The sequence below is a fragment of the Triturus cristatus genome, chromosome 4_1 (genome assembly GCF_964204655.1).
Source record: "Triturus cristatus chromosome 4_1, aTriCri1.1, whole genome shotgun sequence".
Classification (NCBI taxonomy): Eukaryota; Metazoa; Chordata; class Amphibia; order Caudata; family Salamandridae; genus Triturus; species Triturus cristatus.
The window spans coordinates 562469137-562497036 of record NC_140585.1 but is presented as its reverse complement, the minus strand read 5'-3'; the positions used below and the strand labels follow the sequence as shown (position 1 = coordinate 562497036).

The 27900-nt window shown below is 45.9% G+C and overlaps 1 protein-coding gene across 1 annotated transcript in view; it reads right to left on the bottom strand.

Annotated features, from left to right (window-relative positions):
• Positions 1-4003: 4003 nt before the first annotated feature.
• Positions 4004-27900, bottom strand: part of LOC146855231 (uncharacterized) — a 41961-nt gene continuing 18064 nt past the window's right edge. Inside the window, exon 3 of the mRNA XM_085651099.1 lies at positions 4004-5422. Within this exon, the coding sequence (XP_085507225.1) occupies positions 4004-5422 (1419 nt within the window). The remainder of the gene's footprint in view (positions 5423-27900) is intronic.

Below are 27900 nucleotides of genomic sequence, written 5' to 3'. Positions count from 1 at the left end.
GAGACATGGGGGTGGGTGCATATCACTCCCAGCAGTGGACAGAGACATGGGGGGTGGGTGCAGAGGACTCCCAGCAGTGGACAGAGACATGGTGGTGGGTGCAGAGGACTCCCAGCAGTGGACAGAGACATGGGGGTGGATGCATATCACTCCCAGCAGTGGAAAGAGACATGGGGGTGGGTGCAGAGGACTCCCAGCCCTAATGAGCCATCACAATGCAGGCATAACAACGCACAACCATTACAACGCAACTTTTACAACACAAGATCTATTACAACGCATGCTATTACAACGCATGCTATTACAACGCAGATGCTATTACAACGCATGCCAATACAACGTAAGTATGGGTACGTGTTTAATTAAAAAAATATTTTTTAACCATAAAATTTTAAACTATTTACTTACCCTACACAAGCACCCACCCAGGACTAACAATAGTAATTATTATCCCTACACTATCCAGCACTTACCCCATTGAAGCACCCACCCAGGAGTAACAATAGTAATTAGTACCCCAACACTAATTAGTACCCCTACACTATCCAATACTTACCCTACACAAGCACCCACCCAGGAGTAACAATAGTAATTATTACCTCTACACTAACAAGCACTTACCCTACTGATGCATACCCCCTGGAGTAAGAATAGTAATTATTACCCCTACACTATCCAATACTTACCCTAATGAAGCACCCACCCTGGAGTAAGAATAGTAATTAGTACCCCTACACTATCCAAAACTTACCCTACTGATGCACACCCCCTGGAGTAAGAATAGTAATTATTACCCCTACACTATCCAATACTTACCCTACTGATACACTCCCACCCTGGAGTAAGAATAATAATTATTACCCCTACACTATCCATCCCTTACCCTAAAGAAGCACCCCCCTGGAGTAAGAATAGAAATTAGTACCCCTACACTATCCAGCACTTACCCTAATGTAGCACCCACCCTGGAGTAAGAATAGTAATTAGTACCCCTACACTATCCAATACTTACCCTACTGATGCACACCCCCTGGAGTAAGAATAGTAATTAGTACCCCTACACTATCCAGCCCTTACCCTAAAGAAGAACCCCCCCTGGAGTAAGAATAGAAATTAGTTCCCCTACACTAACCAATACTTACCCTAGTGATGCACACCCCCTGGAGTAAGAATAGTAATTATTACCCCTACACTATCAAGCTCTTACCCTAATGAAGCACCCTCCTTGGAGTAAGAATAGTAATTATTACCCCTACACTATCCAGCACTTACCCTACTGATTCACACCCCCTGGAGTAAGAATAGTAATAGTAATTAGTACCCCTACACTATCCAATACTTACCCTACTGATGCACACCCCCTGGAGTAAGAATAGTAATTATTACCCCTACACTAGCAAGCACTTACCCTACTGATGCACACCCCCTGGAGTAAGAATAGTAATTATTACCCCTACACTATCCAATACTTACCCTAATGAAGCACGTATCCTGGAGTAAGAATAGTAATTATTACCCCTACACTATCCAATACTTACCCTACTGATGCACACCCCCTGGTGTAAGAATAGTAATTATTACCCCTACACTATCCAATACTTACCCTAATGAAGCACCCACCCGGGAGTAAGAATAATAATTAGTACCCCTACACTATCCAATACTTACCCTACTGATGCACACCCCCTGGAGTAAGAATAGTAATTATTACCCCTACTCTATCTAGCCCTTACCCTATTGAAGCACCCACCCTGGAGTAACAATAGTAATTAGTACTCCTACACTATCCCTCACTTACCCTAAAGAAGCACCCCCCTTGGAGTAAGAATAGTAATTAGTACCCCTACACTATCCAAAACTTACCCTACTGATGCACACCCCCTGGAGTAAGAATAGTAATTATTACCTCCTACACTATCCAATACTTACCCTAATGATGCACACACCCTGGAGTAAGAATAGTAATTATTACCGCTACACTATCCAGCCCTTACCCTAAAGAAGCACCCCCCTGGAGTAAGAATAGAAATTAGTAACCCTACACTATCCAGCACTTACCCTAAAGAAGCACCCCCCTTGGAGTAAGAATAGTAATTAGTACCCCTACACTATCCAGCACTTACCCTACTGATGCACACCCCCTGGAGCAAGAATAGTAATTATTACCCCTACACTATCCAATACTTACCCTAATGATGCACACACCCTGGAGTAAGAATAGTAATTATTACCCCTACACTATCCAGCCCTTACCCTAAAGAAGCACCCACCCTGGAGTAAGAATAGTAATTAGTACCCCTACACTATCCAATACTTGCCCTACTGATGCACACCCCCTGGAGTAAGAATAGTAATTAGTACCCCTACACTATCCAATACTTACACTACTGATGTACACTCCCTGGAGTAAGATTAGTAATTATTACCCCTTGAGTATACAGCACTAACCATACTAATGTACACTACTGGAGTTAAATTAGAAATTAATCCTTTTTTTCATATTTTTTAAAATTAATTTAAAAAAACATTATAAAATCATTTAAAAAAAATTAAATGAATTTATTATTATAAACAATGTTTTATATTTATTTTAAAATTATTTGAAAAATTAAAAAAATTAATAAATGTAATTTAGAGAAACATTTCCACGCTTTGCCTTTGAAGTGAATGGGAAGAATTGTCCTTCTTTTATTTCACTAGTTTACATTGAGACTGCCGCGTCAATGAAATTGAAGTTCATTTGAAGAGTATTGCGGAAGAGAATAAAAGCAAGAATGAATAGAGAAACGGTAAGTATTTTTTTTTATGGATAATGTAATGTTAAAATAGTAGTAGTTTATTAAAAAGAAATAGATTAAAAATTATTCAATAAATGCGAGACTGCGATGTTTATTTAAATATTTATTAATATATTTTTAAAAATAGTTGTAATATTAAAAATAAAATGCATATAATTAATTAAAACAATAATAATAAATATATAACGAAATAACATTGACAAGTCGTTTTTGTTGCTCCAGATGAAGTTGACGCGTAAACGTGAAACTTGAAGGCAGCCATTTTCAGTAGCGTCGCAGGACATAGCAGAAGCTTGGGAGATCTGCGCTCAGGTAAGAAACTTAAAAATACATATATACAAGTAGATGATTGTTTATTATTGCAAGGAGAGTAGAGGGAGGTTTGTTAATGTAATAAATGATATTACTTTGTTTAATCGTAACTTGTCACGAAGTATGTTGTAAGAGTATGCCCATGTCGGGTCACGTGTTTACCTTCCGAAATTGTTTGTTATAATTAAATAGGATCAAGAAAGGTTTTAGAATTCGAAAAACTGAAGAAAAGAAAAAATGAGAAAATGTTTAGAAGAAAAAAAGATGGGAAGAAAAAAGAACGATTTTCGTCATTTAGATTTTTTGGGGATTCCGGTTGGACATTGTTTATTTTTTGGGGGTTTACATCTATGCTTCTTTGACATATTAGAATATTGAATTGGTAAGCAGATTAAGAAGGATACGGAATTTAGAAATTTATTTAGGAACGAACGAAAAAAATGGTTCTTTTGGAATAAAAACAATCTGGAGCAGGAGAAGATATGCCGATGTATTTCCATGTTGAAAATCAACCTTTTTACCTTTCGTATAATTTCTTTTGGATTATTTTTTGGGGTTACTACTATTTTTCAAACGTATACATATATTTAAAGAAGGCTTCGTACTTATGAAAAAGTACTTTGAAGAAGACTGATAGTTTGGAAGAAAAAGATATTGTCATTTTTTAATTTTTGTGGATAAAAACATTATGGGATATTTGCCAGAGGATTTGTGTTGGAAAAAAAGACAATCATGGAGAAACATTTTTGGATTGCAAAGATGAAGAATAGAAAAAAGAAAACATCAAAGGTAAGGTGAACTGACTTAATAATTTTGAAAATGTTTACAAAAATGCCAATTAAAACAGAAGAGATCATTTAGGGTAAAACAGGAAAGTAAAAGTCTAGTGTTTATTAGTAATGTAGTATGTGTGCAACATTATCAAGGTAGTCTGAAGCCACACACAACGAAAATTGTTGTAAAGTTCCCAATAGTCTTTCAGACATTTCCTTAGATTGTTTGCTAATACGTGGGTTTGGGCTACCTGTTAATGCTTGTGACATTCTCATTTCTTGGTAACTTTGCTCCTTCCTCAAAGTTTCCAACAAATGATAAAAGTTTGGGTGTGATTTGCCAATTGAATGATTGAAGGAGTTGTGCCATCCCTCTATGGCATTGTTTGTCTTTGCTCCTCCTTCTAAGCAGGCCGAGTAGCAGTTCCACCACTCCACATGGACACGTGGCTTCCTCCTGCGACCAGACCTGCTTAGATGCCCAATCCATGTGTCTTCGAAATAATTTAGTAAGGGAGCCAACTTGTCTTCATTTGTGGTATAAAAGTCTGATTCTGTAATTGCAGTGTAGTATTCGTCTACACTATCAGGAGGAACAAAGCAAAGTGCAGTAAGTTTTTTCAGTTGAAATTGAAGTTTGCTATCCGATACGTAATCCACAACTAAGTATGTTTTTTGTATCTTACGCCAAAATGCCTGGGAAAAGTGGAAAAAACATCCTTGAATTTGGGTATCCACGTAAGTTTTGGAAATCACATTAATCATTGCAAATTCGAAATCCATTATAATTTTCCTAGGACTTTTGTTGGATGTTTTTGATTTTACCACTGTTAAAACTTCAGTGTAATTTGTGGATTGTTTATCAGGTAGCAAAGTGTATACCAAGGGGACTACAGTATTGTTAATTTTAGCATGAATGGTGTATATTTGGGTGAAAGGATGGGGCGTGCTTTTGAACGTGCCATCCATTATCCAAACATCACTATTCTCTAGCTTAACTAGATTACGGGGTGTGCTAAAGATAAGGATTCTTTTCAGAGGGTTTTTGTTGTCATGCAGTAAAAAAGGTTTGTTAGAAACAGAAAGTGAGAGTTCAGGAGGAATTAGAATGTCAGAGAAGGTTTGTGGTGTAACTCTTTGTGGGTTACTTGCCTGTTTTTTGCGTTGTATAATTCGTCTCAGATTGGGTATAATGGGCATACTGCTGGCAACATGAGTTGGGACATGTTGTGCAACCTCCCTCAAAATGGAACCACAGGAGTCATTGGAGGTGCTTGCAATTTCCTTCATTTCATTAATTGTTTCTCTCACCTCAATCTCCATTGCAGAGGCAGAGTGGTTATGGCCTGTGGTTTTTAAGACACAGTTACCCAGAGTAACCGCTCTGCCTGTGCAATGGGTTGTGTAGTATTGCACACACCTCCAATGACACCTTGGTTCTGTTAGTCGCTCCTTGCAATAAATGTACCCTGCATGCTTTAGGAGGCGGTTTCCCTTCCTTGATGTAATGTAATTTACTGTCTTATTTGTTGACATTATCTGAAATGAAAAGAAAATATAGGAAAAATATGTAACTTTAAATTTATTTTTCGAATTTGTTTGTTTAATGATTCATTTTAGAAATCTCTTCTAAAATCATTTATTAAAGATTAACTGCTTTGCTTGTTTTAATTTTAACATTTTTAATTCTTCCTGTTTTTACGTAAAAAAGAAAAAAATTTGATTCAGTAGAAAATACCTTTTCGATTGCTTCACTTTGCTTCAAGTTGGAATTTTTGGAACGTAAAGTTGATATTTGCAATGTTGATTATTCTAAGCTGAAAGAGAAAAGGAAATAGCTTTGGTATATATTTATTCATTATTTGGTGTGTTTGTCGTTTTGGGAAAAAAAATGGTTATTTACATTGAATATATCATTTGTAAAAGAATTTACCTGTACAATTATTTGTTGTCGTTCAGAAGATGCTTTTTCTTTTCTTTTGAAGGTCTGGCAAAGCTGGTGTTTTATGGATTAAGTGTGAGCTCTTTACTGACTGTTGATATCTGTTTAAAGTAATATGATATAAAAGTTAAATTTCTCTTTAAAATAGATATCACATTTAAAATACAAATAGATTTTTTTGGGGGAAAAAAGTTACACAATGCTATCATTATGCAATTAGTTATAGAAATTTTCGAAAACAATATTTCATTAAATAAATACGACTTGTGAGTTTTTCATACAGTTTCAGTCTGGTTCTAGTTTTGAAGATGAATCTTTTCACTATTTTCTCTCTTAGATACAGTATTAACTTTTTAGAGAGAGGGGGACTTCTTTAATGTTATGTTTTTCTGCACCATTATCCTGTTATGTACGTAGTACATGGTTCTGAAATTATTGATTTTCAAAGTGGTACCTCTTCTGTATTCTGCATCTAATTTAAGTAAGAAGTACGTTCCTTATTTAAAAAAAAATTACTAAGTCATCATTTTCAGAAGACATTTTCCTGCAGAAGAAAAAAGTATTTAGATTAAGTATTTTCGATTTTTGAATGTTACCTTTTTAAAATAATTTCATGTCCTTCTTCTTCGTATCAAGTGTGTTTTTATTCTTTACATCTCCCACAGTAATAAAAAAAAATATATAAACATTTCAATGGTTTAAAACTATTTTTTTTTTTACTGGTAATGATTTTGGGTTTAAATGAACTCACCTCTAAAACTTCTGTGGTAATTTGTAGAAGGTTAAAAGGATTTTGGTTGTTTTTTTTTCTCAAAAACTGATTTGTTTCTCTGATGGAATAAGTATGATTAGAAATGGTTAGGAATTTAATTTTAAAAACATCACATTCCTCCTTTACACCCCTATTTTGACTATTTTTGAATGTTAAAAAATTAATACTAAGTAAGACAAGTCTGGTATATCACAGGTTTGGTACTTCTTCACATAAGTGCAAATTATTTAATAAACTCATTTTTATAGCGACATTTTTTCAGTCACTATGTAATTAGTACCCCTACACTATCCAGCACTTACCCTACTGATGCACCCCCACCCGGGAGTAACAATAGTAATTATTACCCCTACACTATCCAGCACTTACCCTAAAGAAGCACCCCCCTTGGAGTAAGAATAGTAATTAGTACCCCTACACTATCCAATACTTACCCTAATGATGCACACCCCCTGGAGTAAGAATAGTAATTATTACCCCTACACTATCCATCCCTTACCCTAATGAAGCACCCACCCTGGAGTAAGAATAGAAATTATTACCCCTACACTATCAAGCACTTACCCTACTGATGCACACCCCACTTGGAGTAAGAATAGTAATTATTAAACATTTTAAGAACATTTTATTTTCGTCACCACTATATTGATTATCATTTGAGGGTGGGTCATTACAACATTTCATATTTTTAAAATACATATTTTTACCAACACATCATTCAATGGTTTGGAAATTATTTTATTAAAGTATTATATTAATTGACTTACTTTCGACTTGAGTATGCGAAATGCAATATTTACCACGTTTCAAGACATTCACAAGAAAGGTATTCGAAAAACTGTAAAATAATGAACATTTATAAAATTCATGTTCTGTGGATTTAAAAATGTGAGTAAGTTAATCATTTGTTATATTTGAAGTTACTTACTTGCTTGATTGGAGAGGCTGTTATGTGATGTCAAACTGGAATTGACTTTGAGACAGAGTGAGGCAGTGAAAAAAGTGTGTGCTCTCGCTGGTAGTCATTCGACAACTGTTTGCAAAATGGTGGACGTCTTCTTTTTATACTTTTTTTGATGTACCACCATTATTTTCGTAAAAATATGTATTGTGATTATCTTTTTTTTCTTGATTTGTTCATGTGGAAACATATATTTAAATAATCAATTTAATTTATGCCCGTTTATTTGGATTGTGTCTGTTTTAAACTCCATTTTGTTTGCTTGACGCTGTAGTTTATGTCATTGAAACTGTTGTAGGACTTGTGTTCGAGATAAGAGATAAGGTCATAAAATGGTGGTCCGCTTGTTTTCTTTTCACTCGACTTCCTTTTAAACTGTGTTAATTTCGTAATTTTAGTTTTAAAATTATATCAGGTTAATTCTCAATTGTTCCGTATTTAAAAAATATTTTAAATGTTTTTAAATTGCTTGCGTAATTGTAATACTCGAGAAATACTCGAGTATTAAAATTAATACCTGAGTATTTACACAAAAATATGTGTACATTTTCGCTCCACATTTTAATACACTTACCCACCCAAAACCCCTATTTTCCCTGCATCCCGTGCCAGGTTGTATTTTACAAATTTAAAAAATATATATTTTTGCGTTGTAATGGTATGCGTTGTATTGTCTTGCTAAGTTATGGCTCTTTTAATGTATTTAATACATTTTGCGTTGTAAAGGTTATCGTTGTAAAAACATTCGTTGAAACAGACTATGCGTTGTAAAAAATGCGTTGTAAAAGCATGCGTTGTAATAGCATGCGGTGTATCATCATACATCCCTCCCAGCAGTGGACAGAGACATGGGGGTGGGTGCAGAGGACTCCCAGCAGTGGACAGAGACATGGGGGTGGGTGCAGTGGACAGAGACATGGGGGTGGGTGTAGAGGACTCCCAGCAGTGGACAGAGACATGGGGGTGGGTGCAGAGGACTCCCAGCAGTGGACAGAGACATGGGGTGGGTGCATATCAACCCCAGCAGTGGACAGACATGTGAGGGGTGGGTGCAGAGGACTCCCAGCAGTGGACAGACATATATGGGTGGGTGCAGAGGACTCCCAACAGTGGACAGAGACATGGGGTGGGTGCAGAGGACTCCCAGCATTGGACAGAGACATGGGGGTGGGTGCATATCACTCCCAGCAGTGGACAGACATGTGAGGGGTGGGTGCAGAGGACTCCCAGCAGTGGACAGACATATATGGGTGGGTGCAGAGGACTCCCAACAGTGGACAGAGACATGGGGTGGGTGCAGAGGACTCCCAGCAGTGGACAGAGACATGGGGGTGGATGCATATCACTCCCAGCAGTGGACAGACATGTGAGGGGTGGGTGCAGAGGACTCCCAGCAGTGGACAGACATATATGGGTGGGTGCAGAGGACTTCCAGCAGTGGACAGAGACATGGGGGGTGTACGTCATTATCAGATGACCACAACTCCATGGGTGTATGTACGCATCCCTAACTTTGGACAATGATGATAGTGCCATAACAACACATCACTGACAGCAGTGTCCCACTCCCAGGAGGATGGATGTATTTCCCCCACTGCATGACACACCACATGTGGATGTGAGGACAAATAACACATGCATATCCACCCCTGGCGGATGCAGCACAATACACACACTGAGATCATGCCACAAGACTGTATAGTCATGTCACTGCCTACTAAACTAAGAGAGCCAAAGGGAACACGCACTGTCATGCACATCCCAGGACTGATAGGAATGTTCAGGTGCTGGGCCAGCCACCAAGATGTTGTCTCTCATGGAAGGACTAGGGTGGAGTTCCCACAGATACAATGCCCACAATTGTGAGTCAGGTGCCCAAATACCCTGCAGAACAAGTACCATATGTGTGCTAGGCCTGGAGTACACACATGCATAGTGCTGAAAAGGGAGAATTTCTCCATGAATGCATTTCGACATACTCAACACACAAGTACAGTGACTAGCAAGGATGGCACAGACGATGCAGCCGGAGACATTGCTGAGCAGGCATGCCATAGTTGAAGGGATCCGTCACCAACAAAGGAAATGTGTAGACAACAATTGTGCAACTCTTTGCAGGGAAGATGTCAGGTGCCACAGAGGAAGGAACACTCCTTGGGACAATGTCTCAAAACCAAAATAACACACACTACCAATGATTCTTTGCAGAGACCTTGTGATGGCACGCAGATAACATGGTCCACATCATGACCATCAGACTAGAACATTTCTCAGAACCATAACACATTACCACAACACCAACTCCTGGAGCCTCAGCACCAACATCAATACCTGAAATGCAATAGTGTGCAAAGTAAAAATAAAATGCTTTATTCAGCATAAAAAACAAATAATGAAATGACACTATATACAAAGGCCAATGGCCAGTCCATAATAGAAGTCCTTGGGGGGATACATGGGCACGCGTCTCCCCTAGCTTGCCTGCACAGTGGAACCCTCAGGTTCGTCGACCGGGGGGGGGATCATGTGGGAAAGGACTAGGCACCGCAGGGACAGGAGGGGGAAGGGCAGGTGTGGTGGGTGCAGGGGTGGACGTCTCCACCACAGGGGGTGGGGCAGTGCCAAAGGTGGAGGTGAACACGTCGCTGCACACTGCTGCCAGGGCGTCCAGGGTAAGCCCTGCACCGTAAGAAACCCCAGGGCCAACGGAGGGGGGTGGCCGAGGGATGAGGTGCAGCGCTCTTGGGGGAGGGGGTGGACAAGGGGTGGGACTCAACTACCCTGCCCGGGGACTTCCTCGCCCGCTGTGGTGTCACAGTGGTGGTGATGGGCAGCTCACCCATGTGTCAGTTTGGCAGGGGAGCCAAGGGGAGTGATTTTGGAGGGACTGGGTGGTGAGGCCTGCGGACTCAGACTGTGGCTGCGTGTATGTCTTTTTGCCCCAGACCCAGTCGGTGTGCCTACATCCCCCTGAGTGTGCGTGCTAGGAGGTGTGCGCTTGCCCTTACTTGGTGGTGTTCTGCCTGTGTCTGGTGGGGTGCGTGCTTGGGAATGTCTGGGTGTGCATGGGACAGGTATGGGAGAGGGAAGTGTGGATGGGGCTGGGGTAGGGGGAGATGAAGCGCTGCAGGAGACTCACTGCTGCCGTCAGGGAAGAGTCCATTAACTGCAGAAACCTGCGTTGTTCAGACATCGTTGCTGACATGCCCTTCATGAACGACACCATCTGTGTCAGCAGTGTGGTGTGGCCATGGAGGACAGTCAGCACCGATGCCTGCCCAACCTGCAACTGCCGCAGTATGTCCACAGACTCTGCACTGAGGGCAGCAGGGGTGACAGGGGCAGGGGGTGCGGTGCCTGTCCCGAAGGAGACATGGTGGTGCCCTGCACGGACAGAAGGGACCGGAGCAACTGGGAGGGCGGTGATGGGAATGGAGGAGGCGGGGACAGATGTTGGGCTGCTGCCAGGTGTTGTAGCAGCCTCCGCCCCCTCGATGAGGTCAGCCTCGGACCCGTCTAAGTCGTAGTTGGAATCGCCACCAGACAGGTCCTCCGACTGACTCCCCTCGCCCTCCGTGCCACTGGCTCCAGCATACTCGCCAGCACTGGTGGGACTGGTGCTGGGTCCCTCATCCAGGTCCGTGCAGGCGTCTCCCTCGGTTTCCAATGATGATGCTGTGGGCAAGGTGAAGATACAGAAAAACATCAGTCACCTGTATACATCTGACACATGAGTACAAAACCAATAGCTCACAGTGCATATCAGGCAATGCATCATGAGTAACAACTAGATTACTCTGCACATATATAAGCCCTGTACTCCCCAGTTGGTAGACCCACCATGCCACTTGGACACAAGGAAAAATAGGACACACCAGCCCAAAACTTGAATGAGAAATACACTGAGGAGCTAGTGCCTGTGCCTGGGAACAGGTGAGCACAGCAATACAATGAAGTCATGCCAACTCTTGTTTACCCTGAAAGAAAGAGTAGTGGTGCACCCAAGGCAAAGTAACACACCTCAATACCAAAGGTGTCCCCACACTCAGAGACCTGTAAGTACTTTGGAACACAAAACGGAAAAATGTTGGTCCCTTGGGAATCACAATACTTTGCACAATCGACATGGTCAGAATGTGGGAATGTGCCATTTTGTGAACAGAACACACATGTGCCTTCATAACAGATGGCTCCCAAGGAGGTGCACACAAAACTACATTTACCCAGTCATTGAAGAAGCTGGCAGCCTTCTTTAAAGAAGCCACTGTTAGAAAGAAATGTTGTTGCAGAAAGTACATATACATGGGCCCACGGAGGTCTTGATGTCTTGACACTCGTAAGTTGGTATCACCAACAACCAAGGACTTACCCACTTTCCACAACACTGGGGGAACATGTATATGTATAATCTGAAAAACAGTCTCATTAGAACAGTGTCTTCTTTTAAATTGTGCCAGCGTGTTCCCTGAAAGTGTAAAGGTGGTTTGTTGTGCACTTCCTTGGGAGACATCTGTCATGCAGGCACATTATTGTTCTTAACAACAAAACATCAAACTAAAGCATTTAAAACATGAAGACCTGTTGACAAGTGTTGTGAGTGCCAAGTTACAATACCTTGTGACTAACAACTTGAATTATGTCAGTTGTCACATGACCATCCGTTACCTGATGACACAGTTGCCAACACATCTGACCCACTGCCTGTCATGTGGAGTGGCACACATGTCCAAACCCAGGACAATGCATGAACTAATGGGCCTGCAATTGTGTCGTAAAAAGGCATACCTGCACTGAGGAGACACCCCCATGGCAAGCCAGAATGTCCAAACAGATGTCAGCCCACAAAGACCAAACTACATAGCATCTGGACCACACACTGGTGCAAAAAATGTATGAGCAGGAATTATGTATTTAAACAATTGACACATGCTGCAAAGCACAAACATTAAACACTGCACAACATCACTGGGTCACTGCACGTTGAGTCTCTGTACAGCCAATTATCACACACAGGTCAGACCTGGCAAGGAAACATAAGGTTTGGCCATGAAGGCCTCGCCCGCACAAATCCCCCATACCTGAGACAATGTGATTGACACAGATCAAGAAGTGACACCTCTTAATCAGGGTTTACAAAAATGTGCAGCAAGAATTCCCAAATGTACTCCACATCACCTTGTGAGGCTGCCAACACATATTTGTGACAAACAACCATCGACAGATAGTTGTGAATAGACACACATGCACTGCCCAGTGTGAGTATGCACAAGCCAAATGGGGTCTCCCTGTCCAGTCGACACATGTAGCACACTTTGGATAAATACAAATGAGGCCAGGGAACAATGCCACAGAGGCAAACATATGCTGAACACACTGAGAATGGAGACAGTGTTGGATGACACACATGATTACGAAGGAAGGGTGTCTCAGGGGACTGTAGTGGGCACACTGCTCCTTGTTCCTGGAATGATCTGACTGTAACATGAGCAACCGTCCTGGCACTATGCATATCTCCCACTCATGCACATCATGTCTGAGGCCACAACATTGGTTATGCATGCTGCAAGTGTGTTCATTTGAAACCTCACACTCCCATGTTGAGACTCATCATCAGTGCTAACAAATATGGACCCCCAACAGAGTGAGCAGGACAGGGCACAGGCAAGGTACCAACACATGTCACAGACCACCCTCCCACATGATGCAGAAAGCAATGTGCACTTGGATCAACTGGCAGGCTAGATGACTATGTGCAATTGTGATTACACACAGACCAGGGGACACATGTCAAGCAGGGGAAGGGACGAATAAGAGCACCGGTTGACTTTGGGGAACAGAATATGCACTGCACATATAAACCCTGGCAGTGTATCCAGGCTACAGAGCACTTCCAAAAGCTGTGGACACACAACACAACAGACAGACAGGTACCTACCCCATCCTTGCTGCTGTCCCTCCTGTAACTGCTTATCCAGGTCAGGGAAGACCACCGCCAGGACACGCATCATGTGGGTGGTCAGGCGTCGGCGCCCGCCGTGGGGGCATGGAGGTGAGAGCCCCAGCTGGACCCGGGCGATCCGCCAGGTCCAGCACCGGATGGCCTGCCATCGTTTTCGGACTTGGGCTAGGCACCGATTGCGAACCCCCGCCACTCTCACGGCCCTGACGATCTCCTTCCAGATCCCCCCTTCTCGTAGGCAGTTACCTGTGAGGATGACAAAGTGAGACAACATCACTACACCTGCTCCATGTCACAGAGACACACATTTGAACATCGATGATATGTTGAACAGGGCATAGGATGCTGCCAAGGAATAGCAGCTTACTCATATAGACATTGGCCTCTGTGGAAGCCCCAATGCACTACATGGAATTGAAAGTACACAGGTGGCAGGAGAGGTTCGACACACTCCCTGATCATGGCACACACTGTGCATCACATGCAATACCAGGCTGATGGACAGCACCTCAAAGCAGTTACATGCCCCACGCCACTGACGCAACCTCAGCAGAGTACACAGACACACACAGGCACAGATCAATCACCTGCCATTGGCAACAGCGGATACATACCTCACTCTGCACATGTGCCACTTGCCTGTGGGGTGTCACAGGTGTTGGGCTAGCTCAGCAAGTCAGACACATAGCGCGGCTTACTTCTCACATCAGATGGCTAGAGCTGTTGCCTCCTTCATGCAGCTGTGGTGCAACACTTCACATAGACACTCACCCACTTGACAAGGAACCTTCACACACATCAATGTCCAGGAGGGCATACACATCACTTGGACACTCTCACCACGGCTCCACTCAACTCATACACATCTGTGGGTACAGTCACCTGTCACACCGGGGGGACCACTGAATCACCTCAGGACAATAGCCAAAAAATGCCACCAAGGATTTGCCAGGCTGAATGTGTCATGCACTATGCAGTGAATGTCACAGTAAGCACAATGAAAGTGAGGAGTGCACACAGGAACTACACCATGCTCTGCATGACAGACATAAGCATTTCCCCCCCTGGGACCCACTCTAAACCACATTGCATGTCTGTCACACCTGGACACAATGCCAGAAGTGACAGTCACAAAAAAGGTGCACAGTCAAAGGTAGTGGAGTTAGCACTCACCTGCTCCCCTGGTCTCCCATACTGTTATGAATACCAGGAGGTTCCGCAGGAGCGTCAGGAATCTGGAGAGAATACCACAGCCTTCCCCCGTGGCCCTCCGACTCTATCAGACTCTAGAGTAACGGATGGCACACCAGGGGAAAACAGGGAAACAAAACAAGGGAAGGCGGGAATACTTCAGGAAGGATAAGGGTTCCACGTCTGGGACAGGTGAGGCTGAAGACAGCTGTAGGGAAAGAAGGGTTAATCAGCCTTACAATGATGATGTTTCTCCAATATTCAATTGCAACCCCTTGTTCCACATACCTTCCTACAGCTAGTTCCGTACGGATAAGACAGCATCGTACTGCTAGTTCCATGCGGATAGTAAATACCTAGGACAGCGTCAAAGTAGAGGATCCTGTACAACAGAGAGATATGAAATCAGACTGGAGTTAACTTCCCCACTATAAACCACGCATGTGTTATGTTCACCACTTACCCCCACTATGCTACGGTAGAACTGAGATCGTATATGGTTTAAATCTGCTGCAGGTGTAGATTTTGCACCTAATTGAGGAGTAATCCGCAAAAGGAATATGAACAGTAAGTAGCCCCCAGAAAAGTTCAATAACTAGCGTACATAGATATGGTTATAATGATAGAAACAAAAGGCAGCGCAAAGCGCTGTTACCGTAGCTCTGTCGAGGAGATTCGATATTACCAAGTGGTTCACGCAAGTCTTCCCAAGTATTCTCCAAATCCTAGCAGCACAGTGGAGAAACCCCCACAAGGCCAGGCAAGAAACACTCTTATGGGACCCCGCACGCAGCGAGGAAGGGATAAGACCACAAAGAGTAGGTAGGGTAGGACACGGGCAAAGAAAGTAAAAAAAAGGAAATAAAAGAAAAGGGGAATGGGAGCGAGGCTATGATTCAAATGCCTCCTGTCTCTTTGATGCAGAGCGTAGGGTCTGAACTCTGCTCGGCTGGGTGTTGGCACCGAGATCCCGGGTGAAACACCCGGTGGGAGGAGTTGCGAAGGAACTCCGAAATCAATGTCCCTGCGAATTTCCCGTTGGAGTGGGGAGGTGGCTGGAGTGGATATCAGCGACGATGTGGACTTAAAAGTCCTGCTGGGGTATAGGCTAACGTTTACAGAACGCTAGCGAAACTGGCGAAGAGAACGCGCAGAGGAACCTGGAAGCAATGGAATCGGAAGTCAGGCACAGCAATATGGACGGAAATGGGGCCAAGAGCTAAAACGCTAAGCGCGTTCGTGAGCGTTTACGCTCCTTTTATACTCTCGCTATCGCTAGGCAGGGCTCCGGGGCATGACACATACAGGCTGGGGTACTGTGGGAGGAGGACATTCAGCAATGCCTCATTCTCCTCAAGTGTGAATGGCTGGGCCCTCTCCACAGTCCATGACATGGTGCCAGAGGAAGCACAGACAGCAGCAGAGTGGTCGACAGGAAAGTTGTGCAGGCAAGTGCCCTCTCATGGGTTCTGGCTGACTTATATCTGTCTTGCTAGGGGCTTTCATTTACAGGAGTACAGAGTGATTGGTCAGACTCATTTGCATCCTACGTTTCCTCCAATCCTTTAAACATACACCAATGACACGAATTTGCATGGCTCAAATTTTGAGCATCATAGCAAGGCAAACACCACTTTGCAACATTGTAATTTTTGGGCCAACTGACTTTTCAAGCCCACATGATAGCCACATTGCAACTGAAATCCATGACAACCAGCATGCATTTTGGGCCTAATAATTGTCCCTTATGTGATTCCAAAAAACATGTACAGTGCGTTTCACATGTACCCGTACACGTACGGCACCACTACAATAGTGTTACGGACCATACACACGCTCTAAGAGCGTGTGTACGGTCCGTTTCACTATAGTAGTGGTGCCGTAGGCGTAAGCATGTGTGTACGGTCTGTACCACGCGTACTCCTACGGCACCACTACTATAGTGATACGGACCGTACACATGCTCTGAGAGCGTGTGTACGGTCCGTATCACTATTGAAGTGGTGCCGTAGGAGTACGCGTGTGTGTACGGTCCGTACCATGCATACTCCTACGGCACCACTACTATGGTGATACGGACCATACACACGCTCTCAGAGCGTGTGTACTGTCCGTATCACTATAGTAGTGGTGCCGTAGGAGTACGCGTGTGTGTGCGGTCCGTACCACGCGTACTCCAACAGCACCACTGCAATAGTGATACGGACCATACACAGGCACTCAGAGCGTGTGTATGGTGCGTTTCACACGCTTACACTGGTGATAGGAGGCGCACACGAAAGGAATGGAGGTCTCCGACTCGCACAAGGCTGTACATCAAGTCATTGTCATTGCAGACTTTCACGTGCAGGGCCTAGGTGTGTCAGGCAGTGATATTGCACATGTCTCCTCATGTAGTTGCACAATTGAGGTGTGATGACCTGTGTACACATGTCATGTGTGATGGGGCACTATGTGGCACACTTGCCCTTCACACTTTGCACATGTGTGCCTGTAGTACAAACGTGTCAAGCACAGCATCACTGGTATGGCACAGTCACCACCACCCGCAACTGTCCCCTGAAGCCAGGGACAGGGACACTAACAACTGACATTTCACGATCAGCGTGCCCTGATGTGACTATGTCATGTGTGTGCCATGTGTTCCCATGAGCTTGCTGTTAGTGTTCCGTCAACTACATCTGCTGTTGCTGCATCCAACATGTGTCTGTGTGGAGATGGGCATGGCACACATCTACGCACACCATGCCACATGTGGATTCCCATGTAAGCAGGGTCTGTATGCATCGAACATGATATTTTGACATGAGGACATATCTGCGTCGTTTCAATGTCTGTGTTTTCTGTTTTCACGTGTACCCCTTCATCGCAATGTGTGTGATCTGTACATTTGACATTCCATGTGACCTGTGCATCTAGCTTGCCGTCAGCTGTCTGTATGAGATGACATCCTTTAAATGCAGCTATGTGGATGCATGTCACTCCTGTGATGTCTCTGGCTGTTCACTCAGACTCACCCCCAGCTCGTTTCAGGGCATGTCATGTAGACTTGCCAATCAACGGGTGTATCTGGCTTTTCGTAGGAGTATCACCAAGCTGGCATACGTGTCCTGGATGTATTGCACAGACCAGACTCCATATTTAGCAGATGTGTAGTAGCAGTTGAGCATGTGCTCTGTTCATTGACATTGATGTTGTTATGCTCTCAATCTTCGTTATTCATTACAATTTTCTGCAGGGCACCGCCTGTCCCCCGACCAATGCCAGACTTGAGTGCCATGAGGGAACGTGCCTGCATCCGACGTTACAGATTCACTCGACAGTTGATTGAGGACTTGACCGCCAAGCTGGCACCACACCTCCAACCGCGACACAGGTATCCGACTGCGCTGACCCCCAAGATGAAGGTGATGGCAGCCCTACATTTTTTGCCACAGGTACGTATCAATTCACCATAGCTGATGTTGGTGGCATGTCACAGACAATGTTCAGCCGTGTCCTGCGTGATGTTTTGGCAGCCATGTTGGAGCACCTTGATGAATTCATCCATTTTCCAACTCCTGAGGAGTTGACAGGTGTCAAGGGTGATTTCTATGCCCTGGAAGGGATGCCCCATGTCATTGGGTCCTTGATAAGACACATGTGGCTTTGGTACCACCACAGGCACAGGAGGTAGCCTATCGCAACCATAAACATTACCACTCTATAAATGCCCTTGTGGTGTGTCTTGCTAACATGCTGATTTCCCATGTCTGTGCACGTTTTCCAGGGTCAGCACACGATGCCTACATCATGAGGCGTAGCAGGGTGCCACAAATGATGCTGCGGCTGCACAACGAACGAGCATGTCTTGTTGGTGGGTATACTCTGGTTGTCCTGTGTGTTGTGGTATCTTTGGCTCTTACGGCATCTCCTGACCCACTTATTTACATGATGTTTCCATGTAGGGGACTGTGGCTATCCCAACATGCCATGGCTGATGACGCCTCTCCGCAACCCAAGATCAGCTGCAGATCACCGGTACAACAATGCACACGGGCAGACCAGGCGAGTGATTGAGAGGATGTTTGGCCTCCTGAAGAGCCGATTCCGGTGCCATCACAAGACAGGCGGGTCCCTCCCATATGCACCGGCGAAGGTCTGCAAAATCTTCCTCGTGTGCTACATGCTGCACAGCATGGCAGTGGAGACGGCAGTGCCACTCATCCTGGAGCAGGATGAGCAGGAACATCCACCCATGGAGGATGAAGGGCTTGGTCACGAGGCAAGTGAGGAGGAGGAGGAGGAGGATATCCGGAGTCAGCTCATACGCAACTTCTTCTCATAATGGTGAGTCACTGGGTCTGAGTGTGCACGCTTGGAGCCTTGGGTGGCATGTGTTGCAATGTGTATGTCCAGCTGACTGTATGCTAAGTGACTTAGATGTGTGTTCTGATGTGTCACTCGAGTGATGATGTCATTCCACACATTTTAGCTGAGACACCTTCTTTTAAATTAGCATGGGGACCACATTGTTCCTGTTTAGTAAATGACCATGTATGCGGAGAAAAATATTTTAGCTGACTTCTTGTGTGTCTGTCATTCCCAGGTTCTTGCGCATGTTGTCTGCTCATGTCATTGTTGTCCTCCTGCTATTCCTCATGAGTATTGCAACATGTGCTGAATCAGCGTTCCATGCACGGACATGGGGAAATGTCATTTTGGGTAAGGATTGCAGCAAGGCATTTTGGGTGTGGTACGTGTTTGGAATGTGTGGGGACTGCTTCTGTGCATGTTGTGTTACCATGCATACATGTCGAATCACCATGGGGCACATAACATGTAGCATGACTCCCATGAATTGATAGTCACCCTTCATGACAGTCATCTGTAATGGTTTTTGGATTCTGATGAAGGCATCAATGTGTGTAAAACTTCCCTCTGAAACATACGGGATGCTACGGGTGGACATAGTGTGGGACATCCCCATAACAGACTCAATGGGGAATTGCAGCCTCTCCGTGTGCAGCAGGAGGTGTTTGGCTCATCCCCTTAACTTGTGTGCCAGTTCATTTGGATTTACAACATCCGTGTTGTGAAGGGGGTGTCCAGCGTAGGTCCCACATGTTCAGTCAAATGACCTGTGAGTCTGTTCATACTGATGCATTTCCCTTAGTGTGAGCCTGAGTAATAAAGGTGTTCCACACCCTCCAAAGTGCCTCATCTCTGTCAATGCAGGTCTTTGCATGCGTCATCTCTGGCATAGTTGTCAAAGATTGTGCATATGAGTCTATGTGTAGTTTGGCAACATGCATGCAGTTCTTCATGGCTTATAATCTCTATTGTGCATGAAGTCCATGGTTGTGTATGTATTTGGGCAGGTTGCTTCCCCCAACGGTCCGTCAAAGCCTGCTGAGGGTGTGTCTCCTGTGCGCAGCACGGCCTTCTGTTTCCTGATCCTGTGTCAGTCATCTTTGGTGATTGTTCATCCATTTTCTCTAGGTGAGCCATGAGTAACCTGACACTCCTTCCTTTACATACGCCTGTTGCAGTTGCCCTTTCTGACATCCTTGTCTTTGTGTGCTTCTTTCGGCCTAGTTTCCAGTGCATGCTGCCTGCTGCTGCAGCCCCTGCGGCAATGGCCCACCAAGTTCCCGGATTCTGCAACCCACATGCCTCCAAGATGCTCCTCCCTTCCTCCCTCCACCTATTCATTAGGCTGTCATCAGCTTGTCTGTGCCACTGTTGCGGCCACACGGTGCCAAAGGCAGGACCGTCAGCGCATGCAACGTGCACATTGCACGACCCTCATATCCTTGCATGACCCACATCACACAACAGTCTCATGTTGCAGCCACCCTCCAAGCAATGTCCAACCGAAAATCAACCGCATGCTCTCAGGCATACCCTAAGCGCACACACGACACCTTCGCATGCTCAGTGTGCAACTCCAACTGCCTACACAGCGCTGCCCCGCCTTCCAAGCCCTGTCACACCAACTAGGTCATGTCCCTCCTACTCCACACCGGCTCCGTCCACCAGCACGCCATTGGACTCTGTTACCTCCTCAACACAACAGAGGCCCACACATCACCTTCATGACAGTGACCTGGATGAAAGCATCCTCAGCACACAACTTCTTCATTGCCATCTCAGACGGATACAAGAGCACCCGCAGGGATGGCACTAACAATCCCGGAGGATGAATTGATATCTATTCCCAAGTACGCTCTCAGGGTCACAAATCCGGTTTAGCACAAACCCCCTGCAAACCCTCAGAGTAACACTCATCGAAAGATCTCCAGGCCTACATCCACAATTCCGCAAAGCCATCAACACGTCCATCGTCACGCACGCCCTCACATACACAGGATACATTTGGCTGTTGGCCAGGAACTTCAGGCTGGATGAGAACCACACCAGCATCCATCATTGGTCCATCCACATTAGCATCCACGTCTCCGATGAGCAACACACTGCCACACACCCCGCTACCAATCCCCCAAAGATGCTTGATGTAAGTCAACACAGACATGCTGTGTGGGACACTGGAACCAACACCACCGCCACACCCTGCAACCTCACACACTGGATCAGCAACTGATCCAACAATCTAGCCACGTTGACGGACTTTCCTGTGACGCACATCAACAATTAAGCCACCTGGGACAAGGCAGACTTACTGGACTCATACACGTCTAGCAGGACTCTTGTGCACAGCTTGCAACACAAATAACCATCAGTGGCCTTATAACCCTGGAAAACGGCACACACAGCCATCATCATATCATCAGCAAGGACAATTGGAGATCCTTCAGATGGGGCCAAGGCCAAAAAAACGCACGACATCAAGGAGCTCATTAGCATCGTGAGTGCACTGACATCAGCTCTCCATCCAAAAGACACCCCACCCTTGCAAGGCTGAGCCAATCCCTTGCAACTTTCTACCACTGCAAGCTCATGGACATACACACAAGCCTTGGCACACAGAGGCAGAACGCACTATTTTACGCGGGACCAACCACCCTCAGGTTTTGGACTTCCATCATCAGCAGATACAACACCCGGCTCATGTGCAACATCCCCTGTGGTTCTCCATCAGGCCCCTTCCCACACAACATCTCAACCAAATCATTCCCCATCCTTGTAGCCCACGTCCAGCACGTCATATATTTATCATTGGAGTTAGCCACATTCCATGGTAGATAGAGGCATGCAGTGACCCAGGCCCTTCTTAGACAATGGACGGCAGGAACGCTGGCTCTCAAGGAACATCAACGTGCTTCCCTAGCCAGCAAATGTCATCAGGAAGACGGTCAACGAGCAACTGACAAACTTCCTCCACGCAAAGAGCTCCAGGCAACCTGCACAAGACCGTCTTCCACAGTAATCACCCCACTGCAACCGTCATCATTGCCACCAACACCGACAACTTTGCCCTGCTCAACAATGGTGAGGTCACCCCCCTTGACCTCTCCACAGCATTATGCACGATGTGCTCACACACTGTCAGCTCACACATCTCCAACACTGGTATCCAGGGGATGGACCAGGATGAAATCACCAAGTAGCTCACCAGCAAGGCCATGGGAGTGGGACTGAAGCCATCAGCATGTAGTACAGTGGCGTCATCTGGCACATGGCCCAGGGCTCATCTCTCAGCATGTCAATCTTCAATGTGTCCAGGACCCCCCTCTCCACCGTCACATGCGCACACAACCTCATCATCATCTTGTATGCCATTGACAGACAGCTGCTCCTCACCCTCACCCTCACCAAAGACACAGCCATTGCCAGTTCCAACCTTCAAGAAGGCATGAGGTCCGTTGATGAATGGCTGAACATCAGCCACCTGAGGCTGGACTTGTACAGGACTGAGGTAATCATCTGAGGATTGTCCCCTTACAGCTGGGTCAACTCCTTGTGTCCCACCCGCCAGGGCACTGCACCAGCACCCAGTGGCCACTCACACAAGATGGTGTGCATCATGGACTCGTCGCTCACAATTGCCATGCAACTCACCAGCATCTGTACCTCATGCTGCAACACCCTCCGCATGATGCACATGATCCACAGATAGATCCACTCCAAGGCAAGACAGACCGTCCCCTAGGTCCACGACACCAGCCATGTCAACTACAGCCCCGCCCTCTACGGAGCAAGTACAGCCAAACTCCCAGAAAACTTGTCCACATCCAGGGTGCATCTGCACACCTCAGCTTCAACATCCCGCACCCCAGCAACATCACCGTCCACCTGAGATAGCTGCAATGGATCACTGTCTTCTGCAGGATGACCTTCACACTCCTCACCCACACTCAGGAGGCAGTCCACAACCCCAGACCCCAAACCAACCTTGGACGTCTGTCATCCAAGACCCCGTTGGGCCATGTCCATGCATCCAACCTTGCCCTGGCCAACATTCTTCACATCCACCGAACTCCAGCATGCAGGACATAGTTCTCCCACCTGGCCAAACATACCTGGGACTCCCTCCCCGGGAACCTCCACATGAGCCATGACCTCTACGCCTTATTGATACTCTTCCAAATTGGTCTGTCCGCACAGTATTGCAAGCCCCCCCATAGCAGCTTGAGGCCATCACGGGTGAGTATTGTGCTCCATGTCTGTATTGGATGATACATTGTGACCCATGTGTGTCCTGTACCGGACTCAGATCCCAGGGTATGGATGGCTGGAGTTAGTTCAACACTCAGGCATAGTTTGACATTTCCCCACACATATGTTGTGTACTCATGCAAAATGACTGCAACATCTAATTAAAGAAATTTAGTTTTATTCTCGGTGGGGGGCGTGTTTTATGGGAAAAAATAGGTGCTATACAGTGTGCCTAGAATCCAAAGTTCACAGGGGGAGATGGGATCCTTGGCATTTGAAGTCATCAGAGTCCAGACTATAGTGTTTGTCATCATTGGTCAGACTGTGACCGGCAAGTCCATGGGGCAGAGAATGTCAGTGAATGAGGTGATGCTGTTGCACATGAAGGCCAGGTGCCAGGCCAGGTGACCTGGGAGATGTGGATGGTCCGCTGCCTCTCACGGTCTTTTCCGTGGACGACCCACCTTCCTCGCGGTACCCTCAGATGCAGGCCTTGACGATGTTTGGGACGCTCCGTCGGACGAATCCTCCTCCTCCTCCCTCCCTGTGGCTGGTGGTGGTCTTCGCCTGGTGGCACAGGGAGGGTTCGCCATGTTGTCGGTGATCCGACGGAGTGAACGGCTTATGTCCGTTTGCACTGCCAGGAGCTCAGCCAGTCTTGCCTCCATCCGTCCTTGGTGTTCTTGTTGACTGGCGTGTTGCTCGGCCTGCTGGTTCTTAATCTCTGTGAGGGTCTCTACTACCTGGCTGATGGCCCTGGTGTCACGCCGGTATGCGTCCATGATGTTGCGTATGTGTGATATACCGGTCCCTTCAGCTGGCTGGTCAGGTTCTCGCCTCCGCCTGCCTCCACTCCCACCACCCCTGCCCACACGAGCCTGGCCTGCCGTTGTGGGCACATTGGGTCTACGGGACCCCTGAGGGATGGCAGTTGCGGGGTTGTCTGCCTCCTCCTGGGTGCCCGGCGAACCTTGTCCCTCCAGGTCAGACTGGCTCAGTTGTTCAGTGAGGGCAGGGCTCCTGGGTGTCTCCTGGGATGTGGCAGGAATGGGGGTGGTGGTTGGCACAGATGTACCTGAAGCAGGTGCTGCAGGGGCTTGGACACCAGAGGATCTAGGTGGGTTGGGGTCATCCGCGGAGTGTTGAGAGACGTCGCTGCCGGTGGAATCAGGTTCCTCCCGAGCCTGGGACTGTGATTCTTCCCCCCCATTGTTGGGGGGAGATCCATGACGTTGCCCTGTGTATGAGAGAGAGACAATGTTAATGCTGTTTCATGCGACATCCATGTTTCATACATATTCAAGTTGGCACAGTTCCTCCAGGTAGTTGTATGTGCCTAGCATTCCCCTCAATGTTCACTTGTAGATGGGTATGTTGCGGGGAACAGATTGATATGTTCTCCTGAGTGTTTGACATGTAGATTTTTGGCTTGGATGCTTCTTTGGCTATGGATTGATCTTGGTGTGTCACATGTCCATTGTGAGAGTGGGTAAATCCATTGGGTGTATGCTTGTGTAAGGGGTGTGTGTGACAGGGCCTGCTGGTGGGTGTAGTGTGATTTGGCAGTGGGTCTCCCAGGTGATGTATCTGTCCCCTCATGGTGCATGCTGCCATGACAGTGAGTGTGAGTTCCTGTCCTAGATATCTGAGCTTATGGTGTTGGTGTTTGAGTTTACAGTGGTCACAGGAGGGCCTTGTGCTGCCTACAGCAGGGCCAAGTGTCAGCTACCTTGTCAGTACTTTGTCAGTCCCTGTGCATTGAGCATGGTGCATGGGTATGTACCTGGGCCATATGGGCTGAGGGCAATGGTGTCTGATTCAGAGTTGAACAATGTGTTTTGTGAGCCCCTCCCTCCCAGCATCCCGGACATCCAGTCTTGGGTTTGTGCTTCGTGTAGCCTGGGACATGGCATGGCCTTGCTTTGTGAATGGGGCATACACTTGTTAGTGGCATGAGCATTGTTTTTGAGTGTGGTTGTGTCCGGTGGGGGCTTGGGGTGAAGAACCGGGATTTAATCCCAGCGGCGCAGGGGACACGTCTGAAGTCTTCGGGTTCACCTGTCTTAGAGTACAGAGACACGGGATTCTTCTGTTGATGTCAAAGATCAAATTTATTAGCTGCAGCCAGTAACAGAGATCCTAGAAGTACAACACGGTGTATGTTCTCAGGAGACTGCTCAACCTAATAGAGCAGAGCATCGTCTTTTATGCCAAAAACCAAGTTCCTGGCTAGCATCAATTACTCACAAATTTGACCAATCAGAGGATGATATTCACAGGGGCATCACATAACGACAAACCCACTTTCAGTTATCCAACCCATCGCCAATGACAAGGCATAAATCCAGCATTCTTGCTCAAACAGGCCGGATGGGCCCATCATAAAAGACCTCAACCCAAATCAATAATTAGGCCATAAGGCCATAAAAGGAAGGAGCAGAAACAGATGAGAAGCAAGATAGAGGGGTGTGTGCGTGTGCCATAGAATCAATAATGTCCTGCTCTTTGATCTCTATCTGACCAGCTGCTTAACAAGGTACTGGCTCAACAAGTTTAGCCTTGGGCAACAGGGTCAGTTGACTCAGGTCAAACAGGAGTCAACACGAACTCAAGCTAAGGTGTATGCGTCCCTAGAGGCTCGCTTGGCCACAGTCATCCTGTAGTCATTAGCCTATGTGAGGGCAACCAAAAAATGGCGGTTATGCACAAAATGGAACCCAAGGGTGCAGACTAGATCGTCAAATACACAGTGAATCCATCGGTGTAGCATGACGAAAACGCTTACGCATACCGCACTTGTCAGTCGCGGTTCGCTGATACCAAAACCATCACGATACGACAACCTTCATTGAATGGGTTCAGAATTCACGGAACCACAGACCCTCCTTTTGCCCTTACATAGGCAATAACCTAAACTCACGTCAATCTGAATCCAGGTCTATATTCATCAGATCATTGAGATGTTGCTGTAGCATCATCCTGGTACTTAGTAACTCTCTCTGGACAGGTCTCCTCGAACACGAGGTAACAAAAAGGCCACAGATAGCAGGAGAACACTGTATACAAAGACAGAACAGGAAAAGGATAGCTAATACCATCCCAATGACCATCAGAATCTTCCATCCCCAGGTGGATAACAATTCCCAGAACCATCCTATTAACGACCAATCTCCTTCGTCCACATGTACGGACTCAGAGAGCTTATGTAGCTTGGAGATGGCTTGGAAAACTGTCGGAGCGTTGTCTGGAATGAAAACACAACAGCTTGATTGGATCAATTTACAGACCCCTCCTCTATCTGCAAGTATGACATCTAACGCAACTCTGTTCTGAAGAGTCATAAGGCGATCCGACTGGAGCTCAGCAGTCAAATTACTAAAGGCGCCGGCAGTCTTGACTATGGTGGACTCAACTACTCTCGTCAATTGCCGTATGTTTCTGCTGTTAACCATAGGTCCCCAAAACGGCAGAAAACCCTTCAAGGAATTCTTGTCCTGCGGTATCTTCCTTTCTGAAGACACCTCTAACGACTCTCATCTTGTGGTAATCTGCCGCAGCTGTAAATGTAGGAGGTAACAAGAACGAGACAAAACATGTGCCCGAGAAATCAGGGGGCAACCATGTATACGCTCTGTCATGGCAAATGAAGTAGGTACCCTTAGCTGCTAGAAACAGTGGGGAAGTCTGGGATGCAAAAACATATGTCTCAGTGCAAACACTCTTCCCTAGCTGAGCTCTAGGATTCTTGCCATTACCTTGAAGACAGTAATGACCCTGATGGGGTACTATCCAAATCGGAGAGGATCTCTTCGCTCGCTGGTTCCCACTCAGACTAGCTCCTTATCCAGTAACGTTCCATCCAATATACGCTAGCGTCTCATCTCTCGGGATAGTCTCATAAGAACCTATTCCTCTAATCATGTCGACTATTCCCTTGACCAGAGCGCTATTCTTCGGATTATCCTTCACAGAACGTAGGGGGTTAACTTCACAGGCATACATGAACATTGTTCTGTATGCCCACACAAAACCATTGTAGCTAAATGGCAGGACCAGGTAAGGAATACCTTTATCGGTAGTATGGGGCATAAGGCCACACACCCAACAATTAGTTGTGTTCACTACTAGCTGGTGTTGGTGCAGAAGCTGAACAAAGGAATTATTAGTGAATTCCATTCTCCTAATGGACTCATGTTTGGACAGAGGGTGAAAAGAATGCGAAGAAACAGTAGGAGGAGGCATGGGTTGTGCAGTGAGCATGAACGTTACTTGAATAGAGAATGTCACATATCCAATTAAAAACATCATTAAACTAAACAGTATAAACAGACATAATATTAAAAAACGTTTTCTACTCATTATTATACACATTTCGTTCTTGAAGCTCATTCTTTTAGTAGGCCTCTCCATCCCGAAAAACTCCATCCTCTAATCGTGCTGCTTGCGGCGGATGGGTGTTCCCTGCTAAGGAATGCGCCTGTCGGTCCAGGGAACACCCTTAGACCAACCAGAACCGTCGACCTAACGTCTTCGGCTTGCACTCAAAGGATTTGGCACCGCGACCCTACAGCTGAACCTGGTTGGTGGTTCGAAA